Source organism: Triticum urartu, chromosome 1A (assembly GCF_056163025.1).
Source record: "Triticum urartu cultivar PI428250 chromosome 1A, HENAU_Tu73, whole genome shotgun sequence".
Lineage (NCBI taxonomy): Eukaryota > Viridiplantae > Streptophyta > Magnoliopsida > Poales > Poaceae > Triticum > Triticum urartu.
The window spans coordinates 43,996,354-44,015,241 of record NC_141873.1 but is presented as its reverse complement, the minus strand read 5'-3'; the positions used below and the strand labels follow the sequence as shown (position 1 = coordinate 44,015,241).

General features: G+C 42.2%; 3 protein-coding genes across 3 annotated transcripts; all 3 read left to right on the top strand.

The window, feature by feature from the left end:
* Positions 1-1,562: 1,562 nt before the first annotated feature.
* LOC125549151 (putative germin-like protein 2-1) lies at positions 1,563-2,330 on the top strand. The gene is made up of 2 exons (XM_048712656.1): positions 1,563-1,674; positions 1,795-2,330. Exons 1-2 carry the CDS (start codon positions 1,563-1,565, stop codon positions 2,328-2,330), a joined length of 648 nt encoding a protein of 215 aa, XP_048568613.1.
* Positions 2,331-11,595: 9,265 nt separating this feature from the next.
* Positions 11,596-12,760, top strand: LOC125549049 (putative germin-like protein 2-1). The gene is made up of 2 exons (XM_048712573.2): positions 11,596-11,812; positions 11,912-12,760. Exons 1-2 carry the CDS (start codon positions 11,701-11,703, stop codon positions 12,445-12,447), a joined length of 648 nt encoding a protein of 215 aa, XP_048568530.1. The 5' UTR covers positions 11,596-11,700; the 3' UTR covers positions 12,448-12,760.
* Positions 12,761-17,147: 4,387 nt separating this feature from the next.
* On the top strand, positions 17,148-18,117 carry LOC125548947 (putative germin-like protein 2-1). The gene is made up of 2 exons (XM_048712485.2): positions 17,148-17,335; positions 17,450-18,117. Exons 1-2 carry the CDS (start codon positions 17,224-17,226, stop codon positions 17,983-17,985), a joined length of 648 nt encoding a protein of 215 aa, XP_048568442.1. The 5' UTR covers positions 17,148-17,223; the 3' UTR covers positions 17,986-18,117.
* Positions 18,118-18,888: the final 771 nt, after the last annotated feature.

Genomic DNA, 18,888 nt, shown 5'->3' with positions numbered 1-18,888 from the left:
TTTTCTAATCAAACTTCATATATAACATGTTTAAATCGGAGTTATGGTTTAAAAGATATGGATGATTTTAAAAAGCATTTGTTTGACTTAAATATGATCTGCGGATGAATTACCTAAAACATCAGGGGGTTTTCAAAAAATGTTACATAACGGTTCGGGTGTGACTTAAATCCGGACGGCGGGTTGATTTCAAAAAAATACAGGGACTTTTGTGTAAAATACGAAAATAACGATTCGTTTTAACTTCAAACAGGACTGCGGGTTGAATTCTTTAAAATAGAGGGACTTTTCTGAAAAATGCCATGACGGATGAAAGAAACTCAATTTGCTTTATTATTAGGTAAAGACTAGCAAAAGAGCCCGTGCGTTGCAACGGGAGAGAAAACATAACACACGCTATTAACTCAACAACCATCACTCAAGACCACAATAGGTCCATCTCCTTTATTTTTGCGAGGCATCATATTTGTGTTGCCGCTTATCCTCGTTCTCACCCTCGCCGGCGATGGCCTCGGTGTTCACACAAAACAATAAAAAACGTGTGTTGAATATGGTTAATCCTAAGGCGTCTCTCTCTCTCTCCTCCCTCTCCCTCTCTCTTTCTCTCGCTCGCTTTCTCTCACTCTCGCGATGAGAAATCTGTTGTTTTCCACTGCGACATTTTTCAGAGGTATGCATGTGTAGTTATCGATGTTTTCTTTTTCGTATATCGTTATAGTGGGGTGTTTATTTACAATCCGGATCGCCGCTGGTATGAAAAAAAAACGAATCTTGCGCTATAAATTATAAGTTTGCTTCCATAACAATATTTGAAAAATATTTAACAGGTAAAATTAACATCATATTTATATTCCACACATTTTTCTAATAAAATTTCATATATAATATGTTAAAATTGAATTATAGTTTAAAAGATACAGATAATTTAGAAAATCATTTGGTTTGACTCAAATATATTCCAAAATAATATTTAAAAATACTTTACAGGTAAAAATAATCTCATATTCATATTCTACATATTTTCTAATCAAATTTCATATATAACATGTTCAAATCGGAGTTACGGTTTAAAAGATACGGATGATTTTAAAAAGCATTTGTTTGACTTAAATATGATCCGCAGATGAATTATCTAAAACATCATGGGGTTTTTCGAAAAATGTAAAATAACGGTTCATGTGTGACTTAAATCCGGACGACGGGTTGATTTCAAGAAAAGACAAGAATTTTTGTGTAAAATACGAAAATAACGATTCGTTTTAACTTAAAACAGCACTGCGGGTTGAATTATCTGAAATAGAGGGACTTTTCTGAAAAATGCCATGACGGACGAAAGAAACTCAATTTGCTTTATTATTAGGTAAAGATTAGGTAAAGATTAGATAGATTTTCTTCATAGCCACATGCGTTAACGTTCCAACAGAAAAGCCACCTCTCCCATGCTTATATAACCCGGTCTCCAACTCTTCGAAGGCACAAGCAGTACACAGCACAATAACTCGTTCTCTCTCTACTTGATCAAACACATACCTGATTTTGGGAGAATCAACATTGGTATCCAAATGGCAGCACAGTTCTTCCTCCTTGCCCTATTCGCTCTGTCCACTTGTCGTGCTCTTGCCTCCGACCCAGGCCAACTCCAGGATTTCTGTGTCGCCGACAGAACATCCCAAGGTACGTATAACCAAACACGCAACATTAGCATGCATGCATGCCTGCCGTGATATGTTCAAGCTACTTATTGGTGCCAATGTGTATTTGCTAACTCTTGAAAATCTGTATATGTATGTGCAGTTTTCATCAATGGATTTGCATGCAAAGACCCGAAGACTGCCATGGTAGAAGACTTCTACTTCTCTGGCCTTCACATGGCCGGGAACACGAGCAACAAGCAAGGCTCCGCTGTGGCCGCAGTTAATGTTGCACAGATTGCTGGCTTGAACACTTTGGGCATCTCCCTGGCCCGTGTTGATTATGCACCCTATGGTCAAAATCCACTCCACATCCATCCCCACGCAACCGAAATCCTGACGGTGCTGGAAGGCTCGCTCTATGTTGGTTTTGTCACCTCCAACCCCGAGAACAAGTTGTTCTCGAAAGTTCTGAACAAAGGAGACGTGTTTGTGTTTCCGCAAGGTCTTATTCACTTTCAGTTCAACATTGGAGCCAACAAAGCGATAGCCATTACGGCGCTGAGCAGCAAGAACCCTGGAGTAATCACCATAGCCAATGCAGCGTTTGGATCCAAGCCATCCATCTCAGATGATATCCTTGCCAAAGCATTCCAGGTGGACAAGAAAATTGTAGACCGTATCCAAGATCAATTCTAGATAGACATACATCTGGTGATTTGCTTATTTGATTCATTTGTTCTTTAACAAAAGATTATTTGGTGTGTTTACTTGGAATGTAATTCTAATGTACGGCTATGCTAATCAAGCTTTCATGGAAGAATAACAACAATGTCCTCACTTGTTCTAATAACTATTTTCTTAGTCATCTCGATTAGAAAAGGGGAACTTGACCCAACTACTACAGGGCAAGTGCCATTATAGTTGTGTTTTTTCTTCATTTAGTTTGAGACGTTATCAATAATTGGTTGTAGCCTGGTGTGGTAAGGACTTGGTGGTATGTTCTTGTCGAGCCGGGTTCAACTCCTATCAGGAGTGAATTATGGTATTTCAGACTTCTTTTTTGAGTCACTATATAAACGTGAAAACTAATGATCATGTATTCCATACTAAACTTACTCAAAAAAATATCTCTGGCTCATATTGCTATGGCCGCTTATTGTCGGGTGATCAAAGACTCATATTGATATGTCTACTTATCATCGAATGATCGAAGTGCACCTGAAATTTCTAACAAGTGTATCAAAGCAAGATAGTTTGGAGGTCATTAATTGATATAGAGGAGCTTCCAACATTGCATGTCGTTCATGGTTGGGAGATCAAAAGTTAGTGCGATCTGAAATTATGTGTTTGGTGAAATTCCAATGGCAGTGTTGTGGTGAAGGTAAATGATGTCATCGGTCATTGTTGCTGAATTCAAAAGGGACTGCTGCGAGGTGACCCATTGTCACCTATTATATTCAACAACGTTGCAGACATGATGGCGGTCCTCATATCTAGGGCCAAGGATGATATTCAAGTTAGTGTCCTGGATCCGCACCTAGTGGATTGCTGTATGTGTATGATGACGCCATTATCTTTATGGAGCATGATCTAGTTAAACTGTTAATATGAAGTTTATTCTTTGCCCCTTCTAGATATCGATTCTTCTGATAATATGCACGAGCATAAATGGAACTATCGGATACCTAAGTAGGACTTAAGCATACCAAAGGATCAGGGCGGACTTAGGATTGAGAACTTTGAAATTAAGAACAATTGTGGCTCAATAAATGGATGCCGAAGATTTTTACTGAGGAAGGCCTTTAGCAAGAGTTGCAAAGAAACAAACATCAACATTCAGTCTAAGACCATGTCTCAAGCCTTAACGAAGCCGTTGGAACTTCCCGTTTGGAAAGGATTGATGCGGGTCAAACTGACTTTCTTTTGGAGAGGATTGTTCCCTATTGGGAATGGACATTCAACAAAAAATTTGGGAGGATGCATGGCTAATTAGTGGTTCACCTCTAACTATTTACTATCCCTCCATATATAAAAGTGTACAACCTGAAGAGGTTTTCGTTGCTTTAGTATAATGAAAAGCTCGTTGAATATCTAGTTTCGTCGGGATTTGACCGAGGGTAAATGGATATTTGCTCCAAATGAATTACACAAGTTAGCATGTTTTTTGAGCCCCATGCATGTGGAATGGTTTGTAGCTAGAAGGCTAGTTTACCTCGATGACAACCAAGGTATCAATCGGCGGAAGCACTGTTCTCCACACCAATCCTCAACCCTGCAACACAATAAAACTCCACTTGTGCCCCCCCCCCAAACAATTGTAAAGAAGGTCTAGCTTTGCTAGTTGCAATAAGGAATTAACGTATAATGTGGTTGAAATTATTTTTCTAAGTATATAATAATAAATGGCACAAAATTAAAGTGCATATAAAGTTGTTGGAAAGGTAAAATGGAACAGGGTTCATAGGATCGCCAATAGAACTCTTCCAAAAGCAATGGTGCATGTGAGTGACATAAAGATATACGTGTATAAAATATTACATACTGATGATAGAAAATTTCATATGTGACGAGATGATATTATATAGGCATCATGTCCATGAATCCATGGACCAAATCTGTCATGCACGTATGACTAATACTGAACTCAAACACCAAAATCCATAATGCATCTTCGAGTGTCAAGTAATAAAAAAGAGCATTGATTTGAGTAAGATGGCATACATTCAATCATATTCACCTAATCTTCTAGCTCGTCACCAAGACAAAACATTTATTATCTTTTTATCCTCAGTGGCAATAACATAGTACAAGACTTCTCCTCTTACTATCACCAAGGTAGTTAAATTGCAAGAAGAAACCCAACTAATGCATACCACTCACACTACTGATCATCCCTCTAAACTGAGCAATGAATAACTAACCAATCGAGAGGATAATACATCCGTAAATCAAACATAAGCATCACAAAAAATTGATCATAAAGTAACAACTCATCACATAAGTATAATCACCACTATAATAAATCAAATGGATCACACTCATTTTAGGTAGCTCATTTGAGCATATTAAAGAATTGGGGGGGGGGGGGGGGGGGGAGAGAGACATTACATATTGCTAATTCTATGAATCCATAGTTTAGCGGGTTGACTACTCACACATAATCATCGAGCAACGTGGATCAATGGTCATGAATATGGTGATTAATTTACCTTTCGACATAGTATCAGAACATAACATATGAGATAGTCTCTGAATGGGAAGTACTGGTGATGGTAAATTGTGATATATTTACACACGTTCTGTGGATATATTCAATTCTGAGGTGCCAGAGATAGGGACAAGGGGATATTCTGCCCATGTGCTTCAACCCTAGGTCACGTGGGACTCCTGGGCCCCACCGTGACTTCGCTCCTTGGTTGTGGTGCTCTTCCGGTCCAAAAATAATTCTCATATTTTTCTTTTATTTTCTTCGTGAGCTTAGAATATGTGTTTTTATGAAACCAACAACATTGAAAATAGAAAATAGTGTTGGACACTTTATTAGTATATTATTTCAGTTCAATCATAAAATCATGCCAATGTAGTGATATTAAAGCATCAAAGCTATAAAAGTATGGATATGTTTAGGAAGTAACAATGGACTGTGTGGCTTCACCTAGTTCAGCAGTTGATGTCAATAAACTTATTGAACGAACGTGATGTGTTCAACTGGAAGTTGCACTCTTCTGAAGTGTTCATCCTCAAATCCATGTATGTTGAGGGAATCATTCCATTCACCATACATTTGGAAGGTTAAAGTTCGTTTAAACATGATGTTATTCATGTGGTATCTTACCGTGGTGTGATGCAAGTGAAGGATAATATGGTTAAGCGCAGATGTCAGGGCTTCAAGAGTATTGTTTTTGCGACAAGGAGGAATCGATTCCTCATCTTTATATCTCATGGCCATTTTGTAGCTCTTACCTGGCATATGATCCACATAGTTTTTAACCTACCTCCACCATCTAGCATAACCAATATGTTGGGAATTCTCCCGGCTTGGTTCATCCTACAATTAAGGCACATATTTGCATGGGAGTGTGTGCCTTACTTTGGGGAATTTGAAATTGCCATAATGATTGTGTGTTTAACATAACGTAACTTTCAAAAAATGTAGGCTATCTTCCGTGCTACATAATAATCCGTATGTCGTGTTGCACTGTTGCAGTGTGTAGAGGATCACACGCTATGGCCTTTGGGTGCAGCCGTTGGAAGACGGTAGCACAAGATACACTCAACTGGTTTGAAAAGTGATCTAGTAATAGACCATATGTATGAGCCATGTAATCTTGTCATCACCCAGTTGTGTCGAGCCTTTATTTTACTAATTCTGATATTTTGATAACACTTTTTATCAAAGATGGATGTGGGTATCATATGATGCATAGTCCAGGGGTTTAACCCCCTTTTCGAAAGAAAAAGAAACTCTTTTGTGGTGAAGAAAATTATCCCAGAGTTCCCCTTATGGGCTCGTGGTTTCAAGAATCGGTTGACAAGGTTTTCGTCTCCTCATGGCAACAATACTTATCCCGACCTCATGTGCAAACATGCCCATGTAATCTTTGGTGAGTTGCTTGTTTTTAGAAATTGGTTAGCCTTTGAGTAATATATACAGTTGGACCTTAGTTATTTCTCGAAACAAATAGTGTTCTTCAGTATCCTTGTTCCTTTGTGATCCTCCTTCCTTGAAATTTCAGCAAGTTTTTCTTTTTGAGAAAATCCACCAACTTGAACATGTATCTTTGTACTACTATATCGTTAACCACTTGTAGAAGAAAGAGGGAACATAGGTTGGAGGGAGATGTAGTAGGGTGTTGAATGGAGCACTACCCATTTGTATCTACTCTAGATGCTCACATTGACGTCGTTGCTATTGACGATATTTACTCGTACAAGGCCAACTTAGTGGCACTCTTGCATCTTGTTGTCTTGTCTGCCGCATAAAAATGGGTATGTGGGGCAGCTCCAAATCCTCTGTCAACACAGGTGCAAGCGGAGGCGGGTGTGGCACACCACACGAACGAGGTGGAGGACGTGGCAACTCATAGTGGGCATAAAAACCGATGAACCGAACACCGGACCGAAACCGAAACTGGAAAAACCAAATTTTCGGTTTTTGTCATTGGTACAAATAAATTTGGTTTTTACTTCTAATAACCGAATTAGGTTCGGTTTGTTCAGTTTTTATTCCGGTTAGCCGGAAAAAAAAACGAACTTACCGTCAACAGTACGCAGACTGACCTCGAACATCACTAACGATGCTGAGAGCTCCTCGCTGGCGCCTTATGCGCCAGCAAACGAACCCAGCGCGCACGCACCTGGTTATGCGGGCCGCCCAAGAACGAGCAGAAATATACGTAGTCCACGTTCTGAAGATAAAAAACAAACGGCCAAAAAATATTTGTATATAGAGGGACTTGAACCAACGTGCTATTGCTCAGGTACTTATGGCTTCAACCACTGCACCATGATAACATAGATGTGTTATGTACGAAAACAGTTTTATTTGACCCCGAGTTTCTGCGGCAGTTCAAATTATTTGGAAAAGGGGAACGAAAAGTTGAACAAAGAATTCGAAAATTTTAACAAAGAGATCATCGATTTAAAAAAAGGTCGCGGATTTCAAAGAAATGTTCACAAAAAAAATCAAAAAAAGTTCATCATTTTTTAAAAAAGTTCACAGATCCGAAAAAAGTTCATCAGATTTTGAAAAAGGTTCATCGATTTTGAGAGAAAAAAGTTCATGAATTCTCAAAAAGTTCATGGATTTGAAGAAAAATCAATCGATTTTAATAAAAAAGATCACAAATTTGAAAAAAGTTCACAGATTTAAAATAAGTTCATCACTTTTCATAAAAAAGTTCACGGATATGAAAATAGTTCATCGAGTTTGAAAAAAAATTCATCAAATTTGAGAGAAAAGTTCACGGATATGAAAATAGTTCATCGAGTTTGAAAAAAGTTCATCGAATTTGAGAAAAAAGTTCATCGAGTTTGAAAAAAGTTCATCGAATTTGAGAAAAACGTTCATCGAGATTGAAAAAAGTTCATCGAGTTTCAAAAATGTTCATCGAATCCGAGAAATTCATCGATTTTGTGTCGAACCAGGAAGAAAGAAAAAAGGGAAAGGAAAGAAGGAAAACAGAAAATGGAAAAAGGAAAACAGAAAATGGAAAAAGGAAAAATGATAAAAAGGAAGAAAAGAACTAGAAAGGTGCACGTAATAAGATTAGGCTTAGTGGCGTGGTGTATTGTGTAGTTTATGACGAAGCAGCAGGTATCCTGTTCGATTCCTAGTGCACCTGCTTTTCTTTTGCTTTTGCGCTTTCAAAACAGAAATAAAAGGGCCGGCCCATATAGCGACGATGTGAGATCAGGGTGTGCGCCCTGTACGAGCTGGCCTATATTCGGCGCTTAAGGCGCCAAATAGGATTTGGCAACAATGCTCTCCTCCAATTTTCTCGTACCCCAACCAGACTTCGCTCTAAAGTCCACAAAGCTTGGGACCAGTTCTTTTGGGCGGCTTAAAAAATAAGCTGCCTCTCCCTAGCTTAAAAAATAAGCCGCTCTCAAAATTCATGAAGTCTTCTAGATTAGTAATCCCATAACTAGTTCAGAAATCCCAATAAATAAGGGAGGGGGCTTATGACAAAAGCTAGGGAGAAGGCGGCTTATTTTTTAAGCCGCCAAAAGAACTGGCCCTTGATAGCCCACGAGCCCATGCGCGGCGACGTCTCATATATATGTGTGGACCGTGGGCCAACCAACGCATCGAAGCTAGCCGGCGAGCGAGTGTGCGAAGTCCCATGGATATTAGTCCCACCTCGCCTGGCTGAGGAAGTTAGGCACATAATTTTTGCTACATAAGAGGATGCCACTGTCGCCTTCCCAGCGCAACAGGTTAGTTAAGCCAAGTCCAATCGGTATAAACCAAAAACCGCCGCCAATTTAATCGGTTAACCGAAATTTCGGTTAGCTACATCGAGTTGCCATTTTCAGTTTTTAGATTCACTAGCCGAATTTAAGAAAAAACTGAATGGTAGAAACCAAATTTTCGGTTTATACCGAACGCCCACCTATAGTGGCGGCGTGTGCCCCTTCAGCAACACCAATAGACGCGTGTGATTCGGCCGCAATTGAAATGATGCTCAGAGGGCATAATGTACTCAAGACTTGGTCTTGCTACGATGACCGACTACTAGCAAAAATCGATCAGAAGTGCTATGCTTTATGTAATCAGGCTTTAGGCTAACATCTCGCGAGTAGGCCGAACTAGGATAAGAATTCCAATCAAAAAAGAAGTATGAATTGGGCCCAAAATCACTACTTTACTACCTATGTCGCGTGTTGCGCCACGTAGTACGATAGACTTTTTGCGGGAAAAGAGCAGGTTTTGCCCCAACTTGGACCCAGGGAAACCAAAGAAAAGCTAGTTTCACCCTGTTTAGTTAGCGGTGGATGAGCTGATTTCTTTTCACTCCTATTTCAGAGATACAAAACAAAAGTAAATTTCCATTTGTTTAGTACGAGATCGCTTCACACCTCGCGGTGCTTACACCTCTCACCTATCGAAGTTCTGTTCAAAAACCTTGTACGAGAACTTGTATAGAGAAGGATTTCCCGCGGCGCAGCAATTCTTCCATACCAACCGGTATCGCGGACAGGATCAAGTGCACACCACGAGTGGATTAGGTATGAACATTTATTACATTGGTCATTCCGGTTATAAAATCCCTCACTGAAAACTTCATCTACAAAACACATTACATGTTCCTAGTACTTCTTCCATTAAACGCCTCCCCAGTGATAAGAAGGCTTATCTTGAATTTTGCCTCAAATACTTTTTGATCAAGGGTCAGGCAACAAGGAGAATAAGACATCAAGGCAGATGTGAAGGAGCTCACTACCCCTTGATTCCATATAGGGCGTCCAATAAGTGGGCTTTCAGTAACCAAACTAACTTCAAAACAGTAGCACAAACGTAATGGTCATCCATCCTTTTCTATTGGTCAACAAGTGAGGAATAATAAGCTACCCTTTCATGGAGAGCTAGACATCGACCGAGTGCGCGATTCTACAAAAAAGACAAAGAGTCACCAATTACCTTACCCGATGTCTAGTACCGACCCCTCTTGAGCTTGTGTTCTCCGGTGTGTGGGGGGAGGCTTGTATCTCTCTTGGCAGGCATGCATATTATGTCAGTTGTATGGATGATTTTAGCAAGTTTACATTGATCTACGCTAGTGCGGGTCTGATATGAGTCGATGCAGGTATGATCTGAGCTGGTGCGACTTTGGTGCCGGCGCATGTGGGTGGTGCCGCATCGGTCCGTTCTAGCACCTTGATGCAGTTGTGCATCGCTTCTCCACTTGATTTGGTCACATGCGGCTCTTGCCGCTGCGGTGCTAACTGGCTCTGGCAGGCCGTTCGGGTTTGTTGCTGGCACATATGGTGGTGGCACGGTCGGAGCCAGTCCAACACTGGTGGTGGTGTTGTAGTGATTGTGGTGACAGCTGTCGGTTGACCCTCCCTCCTACTAATGTTCCTCATATCCCGGTAGGGTAGTGAACGTTGGTATTGTGGTTGGTCGCGGTTGGGATCTTGTTGGTTTGTTGTTGCCGAGGTTCGGCCCCGTGTGGTGGTGGTTTTTTGCGTCAGTGAGGTCTTGTGTCCAAGGTGATGTTCTGTCTTAATCAGCATGCTCTCAGATTCGACGACCATGGTTTGTTGTTGTCGGTGTGATGCGGGCTGCAACTTGCTCTCAGTTGGCAATGATAGGGCCCCTACCCAAGTGTTAAGTTAGGTGGATGGTCACATGCATATGGGTGAAAGCCTTGTTTTCGATGAGGACGAATGGGCACACCATGACGATGTTGCAGTGACACCATCTTCCTTTGGAATAGTCGTCAATGGTTCGTCCTTTCCACTAGACCATGGTTGGTCGTTTCTTAAGTTTTCGTCGTGGCTATTGGCGTGGCCAGACCATACCCCTATTTTGATGGAAGGAGGAGCGGGGTCGTGGGCGGTTCTAGACGACAGTCTTAGTGATAGACATGGGGTCGATACCGGCGGCGATGACACCCACATGCATCACTTTTCCTTCTTGGAAGCGTCTTCGAAGATCCCGCTCACTTATCTCCATGTAGAGGGCATGTAGGTGGTGGAGGTCAAGATATATCAGGTTGCTATGTCCTTTTGTGTGCTCACAGCTAGGGTTTTAGCTTGATTGTTCCTTAATAATCAAGTAAGCCTTCGTGTGATTTTCGGTCTAGTTTACCATATGAACCGGGCCAAGTCTATATATCGTTATATAAAATCTCAGAGCACCCTACCCTAGTGACAATTTTTCTTGTGAAACACGACTTCGTTAAAAAAAACTTAGGGACATGGGAATCTAAACAAATACAAGAGCTTGAACAAATTTAGTGAGCATGTCCACTGGGCGCCGGCCGTGTGGCAGGCCGGCGGCTGTCGTGGCTCTTGCAGCAAGAGAATCAGAAGGAATCGTAGCATAGAGAGATCGAGCCGAAGCATTTAAAATATGGACTGTAGGCCTAGGTGTGCAGGTTTTTCAGGGGGGCTGTATGCATGGGAGTACTCCCCATGACAATATGTTTGATGGCATCATCGCTAGCTCCATCTGGTGAGACAAGAGAGCTAGTACAAGTATGAACATGACTTGTTCAAACCATGAATATACAACTAGCTAGTACAAGTATGAACATGACTTGTTCAAACCATGAATATACAACTATGATTAGTTGGCCGTTGCAGGCCTGCAACTACCAGGAACACAGTTTCCTCGTTACTCAGGTGGGAATTGGTGAAGACCATTTCCTTGATATCCACATGCGCCCCAACATAACAGACACAAATGCTCTTCCAAGTTCCCTTTCCATATATATACTGGTCTCCTTCAACCCTTCAAAGCATCACAAGTTCACAACTCACAAGAACTAGTCCGCAGCTCTTTTGTCTAATCGACACAAGGCACTTGATCTGGTGAGAATTAACCGTTCGCATCCAAATGGCCTCAGGGTTCATCCTCCTTGCCCTTTTGGCTTTGTCAGCTTCTAGTGCTCTTGCCTCCGACCCAGGCCAGCTCCAGGATTTCTGCGTCGCTGACAGGACATCCCAAGGTACATATATGCATTCCTGTGCTGGAACGTTCGCGCTACTTATTTGTGCCTGCCAATATGTAGTTGTTAACTGTTCAAAATCTTGATATGTATGTGCAGTTTTTGTCAATGGATTTGCATGCAAAGACCCAAAGACTGCCTTGGTAGAAGATTTCTTTTTCTCTGGCCTTCACATGGCCGGGAACACGAGCAACAAGCAAGGTTCCGCGGTTACCGCAGTTAATGTGGCGCAAATTGCTGGGCTGAACACTTTGGGCATCTCCCTGGCTCGTGTCGATTATGCACCCTACGGTCAAAACCCACCGCATATCCACCCCCGTGCAACCGAGATTCTGACCGTGCTGGAAGGCTCGCTCTATGTTGGTTTCATCACCTCAAACCCTGAAAACAAGTTGTTCTCAAAAGTTCTTAACAAAGGGGATGTGTTTGTGTTTCCACAAGGGATGATTCACTTTCAGTTCAACTACGGAACCAACAAGGCGATAGCCATTGCAGCGCTGAGCAGCAAAAATCCTGGAGTGATCACCATAGCCAATACAGTGTTTGGATCGAATCCATCCATCTCAGGTGATATACTTGCCAAAGCCTTCCAGGTGGACAAGAAGATGGTAGACCATATTCAAGCTCAGTTCTAGGAATACGCCACATGATTTGTTTATTTGATTCATTAATTTTTTTATTTGATTGAAGATTGTAATCATTGAAAAAAATAGCGCGCTATAGCGTCGCTAATAGCACGTTATAGCGTATTGAGAATTGCCTCGTTAAATATATCGGTGTATAATGTCTCGCTAATAGCACGCTATAGCGCGATATAGCACGCTAATAGCATATTTTGAGGTCGGCACTATTTTGCTGTAGCGCGCTATTTTTTTCGTTGATTGTAATACATGTTTCTTTACAATGTAATACCATTATATGGCTATGCTAATTCGGCATTTATGGAAGAAAAACAATCATGTTCTCAGTTGTTTCAATTATTATTTTCTTTGTCGTCTCCGGTAGCAAAGGTGAACTATATTACATGGTTATTAGTTGACCCCATTGCAATCCTCCAAGTTTCATTATAGTTGCATGTTTCCTCTAGTCACTTTGTAAATTTAAAAGAGAAATGATTGTGGGTTCAGTATATGATCAAACATTTTATCTAACCAACTAATAATCATCATGATGAGTTTAGGACAAGGCATGGACAATGCCTAGCAGGAGCGGAGCTTCGTTGGGGCAAAACTTGGACATAGCCCGCCGAGTTTTTTTGTCATTTTAATAAAACTTATGCTTCGGAGGTCAGTTAACTAAGCAAAGCTAATTTCGCTACTCGATCGATCCAACGCGTCCAAGCCAGTCGCAGGGGGCAACGTTGCAGCAAGCAGCGGCCAGCCGGTGACCTAGGCAATTGCTTGATATTTTTTTTCACACAACTGTTATTTACATTCTACAAATTGCGCCAGGGAGCCAAGTTTTTGTGTTTTCTTTGAGCTGGCCTGCCCAGTTTTGTCTTCGAAGCTCCGCCACTGATTGCCTAGTGTTCACCATGGTTTATTCAAAACTTATCCATACCATTTTTTATTGTATCATCCCATCCAATAATTGTCTTTAAAACCATTTTTTAAATCAAACCAAAGATGGCTAAGTGTGGCTAATTAATTAAGAAAAGCGTGGCTAATTAACCAAGCCCATCCTTGATCTATATCTACTTGAATAATGTTATAATGGGTAGAGATTGTATACTAAATAGTTGATCTCTTAACATGTAAACATGTCACCTCAACATGTAACCATTCATGCGAAAAATTTCAACCCTTTCTATTATACTATGCTATTTATATTCTTCTTTTTTTGCAACCACTAGTAGAATAACGGCCTTTAGTCCCGGTTCATAAGGGCCTTTAGTCCCGGTTTCTGAACCGGGACTAAAGGGTCGTTAGTAAAGCCTCCCCCCTTTAGTCTCGGTTCTTACACCAACCGGGACTAAAGGGCCTCCACGTGGCCCCTGTCTGGAGGTCCACCTTTAGTCCCGGTTGGTAACACCAACCGGGACTAAAGGAAATTTTATGAATTTTGTTTTAAATTTTTCTGAAAAAAATTGAATTTTTTTTTGAAATTTTTTCCCGATTTTCAAATTTCTGAATTATTTTAACCTCTAATCTCTAATCACCCTCATCACTGCTCAATTTAACCTCTAATCTCTAATTACCCCTCATCATTCCAAATCATCTAACTTTTCGGACGGTCACCCATCCTCTCACCACTCCAGCCTGAGCATGCTTAACTTCTGGGTTCTATTCCCCCTCGTTTCCAAGTCTGCACTTGTTGTTTTCCTGCACAAGATGTCAATCGTATTAACCCTTAGGAGTTTTAGCTTGAGCATGAAGTCACATGTTTCACTGTTTGAGTTTGAAACTATTATTCTAAAAAACAATAATTATTTAGTAACACTAATATTTCTTGAATAAGTAGTTTGACCATAATTTGACCACAGTTTGACCAGAGTTTGACCAGATTTGACCAAAATTCAAAAAAAATGAAATAATTATTTAGTAACACTAATATTCTTAAATAATTATTTAGTAACACTAATATTCCTTAAATAAGTAGTTTGACCATAGTTTGACCCTGTTTGACCACAGTTTGACCAGATTTGACCAAAATTCAAAAAAATTGAAATAATTATTTAGTAACACTAATATTATTGAATAATTATTTAGTAACACTAATACTTTTTGAATAAGTAGTTTGACCAGATTTAACCAAAATTCAAAAAAACTAAAATTTGAGCATATCTTTTTTTCCTTTTGGAATTTGAGGATTCTAAAAATTCGGGGGGGGGGGGGGGGGGTAGAGTTTGAAAATGGGACCTTTAGTACCGGTTTGAGACACGAACCGGTACTAAAGGGCATTGCACCTTTTAGTACCGGTTCGTGTCCCAAACCGGAACTAAAGGTCTAATCTGTAGTCCCGGTTTGAGATACGAACCGGGACTAAAGGGCATCACACCCTTTAGTCCCGGTTCGTGTCTCAAACCGGGACTAAAGGTCTCATTTGAACCGGGACTAATGCCTTTAGCGTACGAACCGGGACCAATGCTCACATTAGTCCCGGTTCGTGAATGAACCCGCACTAATGGGCTTATCTGGTCCGAACGAAAACCCTGTTTTCTACTAGTGAACTATACAATAATCATTTTTAAAGAAATTATGTGTTTCTAGTTTTAGTTACCATATTATTAATTCAAAAAGTCATGTTTCATACAACAAAATTATATGGAATATACTGCAACCAACTTCTACAACAATGCATGAGGTATCATCTAGTCCTATACTGTTCCCTCGCCCAACACTAACACAAAGCCCGTCCGGTGGGAAACTGCCTTCAGCCCTGGGACGCTATAAGAGGCTATCCAAAAATGCATTCCAAAACTATGAGGGGAGGTACCCTTGACTATCATCGTCTCTTCACTTCATTTTTAACGAGGGTCCTTTGAGGTACCTTGACTTTGTGCATAGAGCTAAGTACGGTATCGAGGTGTGCTATTGAGATGTTTCCCTGTCGATACTTGGGGCTGCCCCTCAGCTTGCGGAAGCTGACCACGTACAAACTGCCCTCGTGGACATCGGTTTGCGGTGGGCGGGTGGACTTGGGATCCTAGATTTGCATTGGATGAATCTTGCACTACAAGCTAGGTGGCCATGGCTCCAGAGAACGGACGATTCGAGATCTGAGGTGGCCGGACCTGGCGCCGAACTTGTATGCGCGCATCCCCGGTCGGATTAGGAGCTCGAGGACGGTGTTGCAGGCACTGGACGTGGGCCCCGACATTGACGAGCCCATCTTGAGGGAGTTCTTGGGCCTATGGGCAAGCACTGTAGCATTTTCAGCTAGTACCGACAACGCGAGACACTATCAGATGGGCACGGGAGGAGAATGGCTCCTTCTCAGCGGCGTACGGGCCAAGTTCTAGGGCCTGGTGGGCGCGCCATATGCTGATATAGCCTGGAAATCCAAGGCCCCCTTGCAATGTTGATTCTTCATTTGGATGGCCGCCCGGAACCGGTGTTGGACTTCTGATCGGCTGGCTAGACAAGGCCTCCCGCATCAGTCGGCATGCCCCTTCTGTGATCAAGGCGACGCGACGATAAACCACATTCTCCATACCTGCATGCTAGCGAGATCGGTATGGTTTGCCGTGCTCTCGGCCTTGGGCAAATTAGAGTGGGCGCCTTCCTAGGACGCCTAGCTTGTCTGAGTGGTGCACCTCATGCACGGCACCGAATCCGCGACGAAGAGACATGAACACACTCCTAGCTTTGTTCTTGTGGGAGCTATGAAAGCACATGAATGTGGTTTGTGTTTGATGGGGCCTCCCCCTCGGCCGCATCAGTTGTATCCTGAATTGAGACCGAGGGTAGAGCGTGGAAGCTAGTAGGAATGTTCAAGGACGATCACTCGAACTTCCAGGCTATGCTTGGTGGGTGGAATAGGGTGAGTAGTTGACTCTTATGTATGGCCTTTTTTGGCTGAATGGTGGAGTAGTGTTGTAACTATGTGTAAAACCCTTTGGGGTGGACGGGGCTCTTTTCCACACCTCTCTTTTTAATGCATGATACGCACGCTCGTGCGTATTCTAGAAAAGAAGTACGGCATCGAGGTACGTAGATCTGCCGGTGTTCTCACACATTTTAACCTACTCCAATGCAGGCCTCTCTAAACGCTTTCCATAACAAGGTAATAATTTGGTCACTCATATTAGGCAAGGTTGCCACGACACTTAAGGTCACTCATGTCTTGGCTCCACACTTGGTCACTCCATCAGGTTTTCTAGGTATCTTTCTACTGTAGTATCTTCGAAGTGCTACTTGAAGAAAGAAAGAAAGAAGTTTGGACCAAGATGCAGCAGAGTGGTGCATACAAGATGCGTCCGTGTTGGCCTGCTCCTGCACGGAGGTATTTTCTGTTACTGTTTTGTTACTGTTACAGCTGTGTTTACAAGGTAGCCCTTTAATAATGTTTTAAGCCTTTAGGTTGATGGCAGGATCGCCAAGTTCCATCTGGTCCAAGTGTGGAGCCAAGACACAAGACAAGAGAGCCAGTACAAGTACGAATATGACTTGTTCAAACCATGCATGCAGACAAATTAAAATACTGATTGGGATCTATTAGTTGGCCGTCACTGGAAGGCCGGCCAGGAACACGCTTTAGACTTGGAATTAGACAGCTACTAGTGAAGACCATTTCCTTCTTATCCACAGGCGCTCCACAAAACAAACACAAAAGATTTTCCTCCATGTCCCTATATATACCGGTCTCCTTTCAACCCTTACAAGCATCACTGTGCAACACGAGCACAATCACTTCTTCTCTACCTGATCAAACACACACTTGATTTAGCGAGAATCAACGTTTGCATCCAAATGGCTTCAAAGTTCTTCCTCCTTGCTCTTTTGGCTTTGTCAGCTTCTCATGCTCTTGCCTCGGACCCGGGCCAGCTCCAGGATTTTTGTGTCGCTGACAAGACATCTCAAGGTATGTATAATTACACATGCATACGTGCAGTGAAATGTTCCTAGTTACTTATTAGTGCCAAACTGCCAATCCATAGTTATTAATTGCTCGAAATCTATATATGTATATGTGCAGTTTTTGTCAATGGATTCGCATGCAAAGACCCAATGACCGCAGTGGTAGAGGACTTCTACTTCTCTGGCCTCCACATGGTCGGGAACACGAGCAACAAGCAAGGCTCCATTGTGACTGCAGTTAACGTGGCACAGATTGCCGGGTTGAACACTTTGGGTGTCTCATTGGCGCGTGTTGATTATGCACCTTATGGTCAAAACCCACCGCACCTTCACCCTCGTGCAACCGAGATCCTGACAGTGTTGGAAGGCTCACTATATGTTGGTTTCGTGACTTCGAACCCCGAGAACAAGTTGTTCTCAAAAGTGTTGAACAAAGGGGACGTGTTTGTGTTTCCGCAAGGGCTGATTCACTTTCAGTTCAACATTGAAAACAACGAAGCGATAGCCATTGCGGCGCTGAGCAGCAAGAACCCTGGTGTGATCACCATAGCCAATGCGGTTTTCGGATCCAAGCAAACCATCTCAGATGATATCCTGGCCAAAGCCTTCCAGGTGGACAAGAACATTGTAGACCATATCCAAGCTCAGTTCTAGATCGACATGCACACCTAGTGGTTTGATTCATTTGTCCTTACCAAAACAGTTATTATGCAAGTTTCTTTATGATGCAATTCTACTGTGTGGTTACGTTAATCAAGTTTATAGAAAAGGAATTTTATTCTCTTTTGTGCTGGATATTATTTCGTTGGTCATCTCAATTGGTAAAAGCAAACTGCCTAATAAGTTGTGTGGGCTAACTTAACTGGCAAGTGGCATTACGGTTGTGTGTTCCTTCGCTTTTGTTCAAGTCACTTTGTAAACATAGAAAGGAAGTGCCCATGTGCTCAATCTATTCTTCCTCGAGAATTCAAGTCACTTTGTAAACATAAAATCGAAGGGCTCAAGTGTTAAAGCTATTCTTCATCGACAATTTTTTAAATGGTCCCTAAGAGGTAAGGGCAACTCTAACCGATCCCCTATCCGGTTGTAAGGGAGGATAAATCCGGTTATTCCCCTCTACACCGCACCTAGTCGCCCCCCCCCCTAAACCGAATAGAGGATTTATCCTCCTCCGCCGAAAAACCCTCCAATCTCCTTAAATATCCTCACCGCGCACGGCTGAGTAAAAGCAGCGCCCCTTTTCTCCCGCCCTTGCGCCGGCTACACTCCTGCCACAGCCACTATCACGCCCCACTGTTGCCATCGATGACCGGACCTCCCATGGGAATGGATAGCCCGGACCCTTCCCCCACCCCCTCCGGCTTGTCACCGCCAAAAACAACCCTCGAGTTGCCATTCGTGGCAAAGAAAAGCTTGGGGATAAGAAAAAGTCCACTTGGTTCAAGCTCTGTCTCCAACTGCGACAAAGGCTGCTAGGGTGGCGACCGCCTCTTCGGTGACAACATGTCTCTCCCGCCGGAGCCAAACAGGATAGAAAACCGACGGCAGGGGCATCGG

Coding starts and splice junctions, on each gene's coding strand:
- LOC125549151 (XM_048712656.1), top strand. CDS start 1,563: ATGGCAGCACAGTTCTTCCTCCTTGCCCTATTCGCTCTGTCCACTTGT. Junction 1,675..1,794: donor CGCCGACAGAACATCCCAAG/GTACGTATAACC, acceptor ATGTATGTGCAG/TTTTCATCAATGGATTTGCA.
- LOC125549049 (XM_048712573.2), top strand. CDS start 11,701: ATGGCCTCAGGGTTCATCCTCCTTGCCCTTTTGGCTTTGTCAGCTTCT. Junction 11,813..11,911: donor CGCTGACAGGACATCCCAAG/GTACATATATGC, acceptor ATGTATGTGCAG/TTTTTGTCAATGGATTTGCA.
- LOC125548947 (XM_048712485.2), top strand. CDS start 17,224: ATGGCTTCAAAGTTCTTCCTCCTTGCTCTTTTGGCTTTGTCAGCTTCT. Junction 17,336..17,449: donor CGCTGACAAGACATCTCAAG/GTATGTATAATT, acceptor GTATATGTGCAG/TTTTTGTCAATGGATTCGCA.